Source organism: Notolabrus celidotus, chromosome 21 (genome assembly GCF_009762535.1).
Source record: "Notolabrus celidotus isolate fNotCel1 chromosome 21, fNotCel1.pri, whole genome shotgun sequence".
Classification (NCBI taxonomy): domain Eukaryota; kingdom Metazoa; phylum Chordata; class Actinopteri; order Labriformes; family Labridae; genus Notolabrus; species Notolabrus celidotus.
In genome coordinates this window covers 21632113-21640492 of record NC_048292.1, presented here as the reverse complement: position 1 = coordinate 21640492, position 8380 = coordinate 21632113, and the positions used below count along the sequence as shown (strand labels likewise).

At 37.2% G+C, this 8380-nt stretch overlaps 1 protein-coding gene across 3 annotated transcripts; it reads right to left on the bottom strand.

Annotated features, from left to right (window-relative positions):
- Positions 1 to 218: 218 nt before the first annotated feature.
- Positions 219 to 8013, bottom strand: LOC117804679. 3 transcript variants are annotated; one of them, XM_034672992.1, is made up of 5 exons: positions 6480 to 6577; positions 2538 to 3590; positions 2241 to 2396; positions 1859 to 1951; positions 219 to 1582 (listed from the first exon to the last, which is right to left on the bottom strand). In XM_034672992.1, the coding sequence occupies exons 2-5, from the start codon at positions 3564 to 3566 to the stop codon at positions 1286 to 1288; spliced, it is 1575 nt and encodes a 524-aa protein (XP_034528883.1). In that variant the 5' UTR covers positions 3567 to 3590; positions 6480 to 6577; the 3' UTR covers positions 219 to 1285. The 3 variants fall into 3 exon arrangements, with proteins under 3 accessions (XP_034528883.1, XP_034528882.1, XP_034528884.1); XM_034672991.1 differs by lacking the exon at positions 6480 to 6577 and adding an exon at positions 3814 to 6451; XM_034672993.1 differs by lacking the exons at positions 1859 to 1951; positions 2241 to 2396; positions 2538 to 3590 and adding exons at positions 7470 to 7552; positions 7828 to 8013 and having other exon boundaries at positions 6480 to 6574.
- Positions 8014 to 8380: the final 367 nt, after the last annotated feature.

Here is an 8380-nt window from a genome sequence, read left to right as displayed (position 1 = left end):
TATATACAATAACTACATAAAAAATTTAAGTAAATTTTATAAATCTTCAGTATTTAAAGCCATGAAATTATCAGGTAGGTTTTATGTTGTTTTTTTCCATTTTGATAATTGTAATAACTAAGTTGATGAATTTATATTACCTAATTTAATAATGCAAATGTTGCAAAGTTAATTTGGATAAATAGTACCAAATAATATTAATAATCACATATCAAAAATATAATTCAATAATTTATTTTTAAACATTTGCCAGGAAACAATTCCTTAAAGGTGCCTTGGGTAAACACATTACTTTGGAACAATGGCAATGTAGAATAAGCCCTCCATTCACTTGCAAAAGGAACAGTTTAACATGACAACATTGGAATGAAATCTCAGCATCTGTAAATGCTGACAATAGGCATCGATAAAAAAACAAATGTATACCTCCACAGAGTGGTCATCTTGTTCGACTGGAAAAAATGTGCACCACTGGCAACTCAAAATGTTTTTTGATACCTAGTGCATCAAATTATCATAAGGCTTTAACCTGTCAAAAAAGTGGAAATGACCACAAACATTTTTAACACTTGCATGTAAACATTAATGTTCGATTAAACCCTAAAGAACATCGAAACAAGGAAAATACAACAAACAAATCCTCAAAACCTAGATCCATAAAAATGTTTGTTCAACATTTAAAGGTATTAACCTTTACAAGACAAAAAATATAATTTTAACTTTTTCTTTGCCTCATTAACATGAATGACAGCAGGTGCCTAAATTTACAAAGAATAAAGAACATTGACATGCTAAGAAAACTCCTAACAAGTAGTTTGCTACAGAAGGTCAAATTGAACTCAATATCAACCTGCTAAAGTGCCACATGGGTGTAAGCAGAACATCATTACTGAGGCATAACACTACCACTTTTGACAAGTGGAAAATATTGTTTCTATAGACAGAGATTACAGTTACTTTCCCACATAATATTCTTATTCATTATTCCTCTGTGATTGTTTTGCATTGAAGTATTTAACACTACATTTTCAACTTTTGAAGTCAACATGTTCTGGCCACATTTTGTAACTTTAAATAACAGACTTTTAGAGAGTTAAAATGTCCTCTGCGTATCTATGTGGCTGAACAGTAAAAGATCCATTGAAAGACAACTTGCTGGGTGTGAGTCGAAGGTCCAATGGAGCCGACAGTGTCTGTGCAAGTTATTGTTCCAGTCATTTGCAAGATTAAGTGAGTTTGAGTGGGACAGCAGCAAGGACTGCGCAGTAGATCTTGCGTATAGCATTTAAGACAGCAGCTTCAACTTTAAAGCATGTACTTTTGGTGACAGTTTCATCCCGTCCAGTTCCAGGAAAAGTTTTTGAAACACCTCAAAAGTATAGCGCAGAGTAGGGGGGTAGGCGAGATTGAGGGCATAAATAAATCCCATGAGCAATGTGCAAGCCTTAGCAGTATTGCTGCATCCTGACAGTATCTCCTTTCCATCCAGAAGAATGGAAACATCTACTGGCTCCTCTCGGTCAGTACCATGGACGACAAGGACCTTGACAATGTGTTGAGCGGCATCACTGCGGCTGTCCTCCTGTATAAAATTCACAAGAAAAATGTAGACTATTCAGTTGAAAATATATTGTGGTAAAATATTACTTTGGTGAAGAAAAAGTATTGTGAAAATCATCCATTAATACAGTAGTCTAGTAAAAGTCCTAAAAGTATTTGATATTATGTTGTGCGCAGTAAAATGTAATATCAGATACTTAATTACAATGCATGATAAAACACTGCATTATTATTAAACAATAACACATTGAAATTCTAACCATGTCATCAGAAATGAATTTAAATAAACATGGTTTACCAGGCAATCTTCAAAAAGTTCCTCCTCTTTCTCGCCAAGGTACATTATGAGGCCACGGATAACAGCATCACGTCTCATGTCAATGCTTTGGTTCTGTGAACAGATTTAATAGCGTCAGTTACAAATGATAAATCCTATACTATAATCTATCACATGAGAATATAAGACCATATATGTGGATAAAGCAGTGATCTGAGTTCAGAGAGCGAGCGTTATGTGTCGAAAGATGGAGCATGAAGTTACAAAATATGAGTTGTAATAGTGTAATGTATTGCGTTGTATAAGATAATGCATGATGCAGAGTGTGGGGCAGAATGTGAAAAACATGTAGATCTGTATCCCTGCTAAAGATGTGAACAGGCACCTTTTTGAACAAACACACCTGACTCAGTTTATCCAAGAATGGCCTTAGCCTCTTCCCAATGACACCTCCCTTGGCCTTCATCAGGTCTGTCAGTTTTGGTGTGTAGTGGTCAAGTTTGTGCATGAAGCTCTGCTCTAAAGAAACTGTTGTTATTCTTCGGAATTCCTCCTTGATCTGAAATGACAAAGATTCACAAGATTCACCACTTTTTTAAAAGATCAACTTAAAGAAAAGCAAGTATTTGGTTTCCCGGATTAATTTGAGAGAGGAGTCTGTTTAAAGCTTGAACATTACAAAGGGATTAAATTCACCTACCTCAGCTTCGCAGAACAGAGCAGGCCATCTCTCTTTGAAGTCACCCGCCGCTGGACTTTGAACCACAACCTCATGCCTTCGGTAGGAGAAAGCTTTGGCCATTTTTTCCTGTATCACCTTAGCGTTGTTCGTCTTCTTTACCTCCTTAAGAAGCTCCTGTCTCTCCATCTCCAGACTGTCTGTACTTTCTCCACTTGGGTGCGGAGGAAGGTAGTTGACCTCTGCTCTCTTCGGTCTCTTGCAGTTTTTTGCTGGATTTTTTTCACCAGGTGATTTTCTTTTCAAAGAGTTGATATCAAGTTCAGGACAAGGTACTTCACGCCTTCTCATTTTAGAACGGTAATTGGCCATCTTGTATTTTAGACGCTGCTGCCACCCGTACATGCCTGAAAATGAGGTTCCAGGCTCTCTGAGGCATGGATGCTTTTTTAACAGAGCTTCTACAACGGCCAATATTTGAATACCAGTGGGATAGGCAGTGTACTGGAATATTGCGTCTGCAAGCTTCTCAAGTATGTCAGAATTCATGCTTGGATTCTGAAGGAGGGAGCCATCCCTTTCATACGCCACATTTCCTGCCTGAAGGAGAATTTCAACATTAAATGAAAAGGTGGGTGTAACAAAATTAGTAGGCCAAGTTTCAGATCGCTGCTCTGGGGGGATTGGTAGAATGATGGTGTCAGATGAACTGACTGAGGAACTGTCATCCTGAAGAGAACGAGTCATAGACACTGGAGTGGAGGACGCAGTAGGCTCACTGATGGAGGTCAATGTGAGAATAACAGAAGGTTCTCTTTCAACCAGTTTGATAGTGTCTTTGTCCTTGATAAAATCTGTTGATGTTAGAGTGAAGAATTGGTTATCAAAGTCTTTGTCCATGTACATAACAGTGAAGCTTCCTTGGAGGTCAAAATGATCCTGCACTGCTGCCAAAAGTTCTTCTACAGTACAAGGAATCCCATTTGGTAGGGTAAACTTGTGAATTTTAGTCTCTTCAAAAATAACTCGTAGTTGAGCAGGGGCAGACATCCTTATAGCCTTGGGCAAGCAGAACTGCAAGAAAAACAAAGAACAAAGAAACAATTCATTAAGACAAGAGGAAACAATACTTTCTCACAAGAGACTGTGACTGTGAATACATTTCTCTCGCCAGATCAGTAAAATTTTACAATAAATATTTTTAAGAACAATTTAAATGTAGAATAAATACAAAAATAAGTCACCAGTAGATTTTACATAACAATAAGGCACAACTTGTTTTGATGTGATACTTTACCTAGTTTGACAAGCAGATGTGATGTTTCAGAGAAACCATTCTCTTGCCCTCCATCGTATAGGTAGCCAGTGGGTACTTATCTGTGAGTTGTGACTGCTCAATGACTTTAACTATGCTTGTGGTATCCAAATTGAAACATCTAGAATGCTCACAGTACCATGCATTTTGCAACTTCACTACAAAAGCTATGCTGCCAGGAACAATGATGATCTGCAGTATTTCTGCAAAGTCTGGCAACCCACCGGTAGAGCCATGTACTAACATCATTCCTATATTGTAACTGGTGCCCTGAAAATCCACCTTGTTTGTTAATTGAACAAATGTCTCTTTAGGGAATTTCTGTGAAAGAAACTCTTGTATGTTCTCATTTACAACCTCGAATGGAACTCTTGATATCTTTGACACAGAGATAGCAGGTTTTTTGACATTTGTACCATGAAGATGGTATGCGATCATGGACTGGTGTTTCTTTGCCATAGACTTCAAAATGTTACGGAAGCAGCTAGTCTGTCTCACTATCTTCTTGAAGAAGCGGTGCTTAGCTTCAAACCGCATTGTCCATAAGGACACAAGTGGGCCAAATGCTTTAATAAGCTGCGGGTAATGCTCAACAAAATGGTGTTTTGGAGTTAATTTCTCTTCAGGAAAAACACTGCAAAATCTATGTCTGTGCTCAGCAATCAAGCTATCTAGATGGCCAATGCTTTCATCTGTGTGGGTAGGTGACATAACCAATTCAACAACATCTTTCAGTGTCATCAACAACTGCCATGCCTGTTCCTCTTCCTGTATTTTGGGACCGATCATAAGTGGAAGCAGCCTTAGCAAGCACCAGTTTTCATGTGCGTTCCCACCAATGGTTTTACGGGAGGTAAATGTTAGTGGGATACACTGGGGACAGTTTGTCCTGTCTTTCCACTTATATGGGAACTCTTTGATGATTCTATTGAGCTCAACAAAAGAAAAATATTTTTTCTTTATCAAGATATTCAAACACAGCGCCAATTCTAGAGGTACAATACCCTCAAGTAAATCATGAAGTACATCTGGTGGGTAACCTGTTGTCACATGAAAATGATTTAATCTTTGAGTGATTGCACAATGCCTTTTAACCCCACGGCTATGGGTGTTACTGGCTAGTGCTGCTTCAATGTCCAACTGGTGTTGCTGTTTTGTTCTACTAGGAAATGCTCCTGTCCTGACTTCAAGTTCCTTAAACTGGGACCGCTCTCCAACACAAAATCTACATACATATGACCCACTGAAATTTTCAACAAATCCCCCAACTGAATGAGCACCAAGATTGTCAGCAATAACAGAAAATACAGTGCCCTTTACGATTTTCCCCAAACAAGGCACAAAAAGGCCATCCTCTTCAAAGCTCTTCAAATCACTCAGTAATGGTTCTAGTATTTGAGGATACCCAAATTTCTTAACATCATCTGCCTTGCACAAAACAGCTACGTAAATTGATGATAATGTAGACCTTAATGTAGATGGAATATCAGCTAACAGCCAGTAGACTCCTGTTACCTTGTGCTTCTTGCGAGAGGTTCCTAAAGGATTACATATTTCAAAATCATCACAGTAGAGCAGAAGTGAAAGTCTTAACTCCTCTCCAGACAAAAATGAGTTTTCTTTGAAGTGAGATCCGTCTTTGAAACTACTGTACTGGCAGGAAGAACTACAATGTGTTGTATTCTGCAGCACCTTCTCCTGAATTTCACTGTTCTTCAGAATTTGTGACAAAAGTTTCAAAATCGGTACATACTGGAATGTCCTTCCCTCTTTTGCATCAAGAATATACTCTATCGGTTCAACAACAGAGAAATACTCCTTTAAGTATCTATTTCTCTGGTACGCTGTACCAAGAGGACCTTCTTCACTTAAAGCTACACTCAGAGGATTGAATTGGCAAATGTTTTTTACCAAATCTGTGATCACCGATTTTTCAACAGTGCAGTTATGGTTTTCTAATGAGTTACAGACAATGTTTTTGATAACAGGTGCAGATGCTGAACAAGTAATAAACTGAAGCTCCTCTACAATCTCATCTATACATCTGCCTGGCACATTAAAGATGCAGTCTAGTTTGAGCAATAAAGAACCAAGGTGATCAACAATTGCTTTACCTATATCCTCACCCTCTCCGACAGCTGTTTCATCAGGAGTAAATTCACTATCATCTACCAACTGACTACTATCATCCGTTGCCTGACTTGAATATGTCTGAAATACAGCATTTTTAAAATCTTCAAGGCAGTGAGGACTGTGCTTCCTACTTTTATGTGAAGCAAAAGTTGAGTATATGTTAGTACTGTAGTCACAATCTTTGAACACACAATGAACTGTTTCGTGCTTTTTTAGATGAGCACAAAGGTGTTCAAAATATTGCCTCTCTGTATGAAAACTACACAAATTACATACAAGACATAAAAATGAACCAATTTGCCCTACCTTTTCAGTTTGATAATGATCTCTAGACAAATGTGTACGAAGTGCACCCCACCCTTTAAATGTACAAGGACAATCTGAGTACAAGCAGGGTAGTGACTGGCCCTGACCAGTGTGTAGATGTTTCAATCTATAATGTTTTAAAAGATCTATGCGTTTAAATGACCTAAAGTTGCAATTTTTGCATGACCATCTCATAACACAAAGCCTACTGTTTCTCTCTGATGACACCAGCGCTGAAACTGTCTCTGTCCTCTTCCCTAGACCTCAACTGTCCACTGTATTGGCTCCTAAGAGAAGGGTCACCCTGTAAATGAGCAGACATAATGACAGATATTAAAACAATGGTCTAAAACTTTTTTTGAGGAAAGAAAGTAACAAAACTTAAACAATGAAACCAGTTGTGATTAAAATGCACGTTAACTATAAAAAAGGAGTCATATAAATCTATGTGAATGTAAAAATGAAGGGATAAATTATAAGGTGATTTGGTAACTTTTATGTCAATTTGATAAAATGTGCTTTGAATTAAGAGATTAAGCAGTGATAACACAGGAAAATAAAGATAATGGTTAATTGCTAAGTAATCCGATAATCACTATTCATTACACCTAAAAGACACTTATTATTTAAAAACATGCAAGTATTGTGACTATGGCATTTAGAAAAAAAGAACAAAATCAAAAAGTTGCCTGTTTTGAACAATAGGTGTCTTGGATTATTGCATGCAACAGACACTTGTGGTTCACCATGGTTGTTCAATGGTGTTTATCTCATCACTTAGCAAATAATATTTTTTGTTTTCAATTCACAGTTATCACAGCTTGATTTTTTAATTCACATGCATTTCAATTGCTTAATACTTCAATGCACATTCATTTTCATTACCTCTGGTTTTATATCCCTTTGTGTTACTTCAGTTCGCAATGCGTTTGTGTTAGAGGATACTTAGATTCATAAACATGGCTGTTTTCAGCAAATGATGTGTATTTTTACCGAATCGACCTCAAAGTAATCAAATCACGTTATAATTGATCACTTTATCTTTAAATTTGCATTTCATCACCTCCTTTTATCATTTAATGTTTGTTACTTTCACTCCTCATAACATTAAGACAGTTTCATACATTTCACAGTGAAGAATGGGTAAAAAAATTACAAAAGTAGTCATTATCATTCATTATATCAGTATTTCCACTTGCCTGACTTGCAGCGTCCGTCACTCCGCCTGCCCAGCTCTCCTTGCTCGGTCGGCCTTGTCCCAACTTGTCCCGTCTTGTCCCAACTTGTCACACAAGGTACAGACGCTGATAAGTTTAAGTAGAGAAATCATGCAGTTGTATTTACACAACTGAGTTCATGTGCTTAAATCTACGATTACGATAATAGAATGATGTAGTGGTGTAGTTGGTGTAGTTTAAAACTGTTAAAAACCCCGACAAAGACGCTGAGAAACATTCATAGGTAGTATATTAATAGTATATTGCTTCAAGTAAATTTTAAAAACACATATGAACTGATGTGAATCCAAGACTCTTCATTAGTAAAGCTGTAACTTACCTGCGAAATCCCAGAGATGCAGTAAAGTTGTGTACCAACGGACGTCTCTGTAAGCGGCACTTAGTCTTGTCCAAAGGCGCATGCGCTCATTCAAATGCGCTCTAAAAAATTATAGTAAAATTTACTCAGTATTTTGGTGTTTTGTGCAGGGACAAAAAATCGTTTAAATGATATGAGTAAATCCGTAATAAAATGTACGCCTACCACACAATTAATTTAAATACATGAATAAAACATGTATACATATATAATTTTACTTGATTAAATATTGTTCCCACTGAAACTCAAAATTACAATGTAGAAATTAGGACAGTTCAATTAGTATATTCTACTACATGAAAAAGTTATTTTTTTCAGTGCAGTCTATGGTCTTCTCTCACCCTGTCAGGACTCTATTCTCCATAACTACCTGCTAACCATACATTATTCCTTATGTAAGAACCAGGTCAGAAGGATGCTGAGATCCCTAAACCTTGGAGCTGATTTGTAGAAATCAAAAGTTCATGCTTTGCCTGGACATTTGAATCAACTGTTTCTGACGCAACTGCAAGAC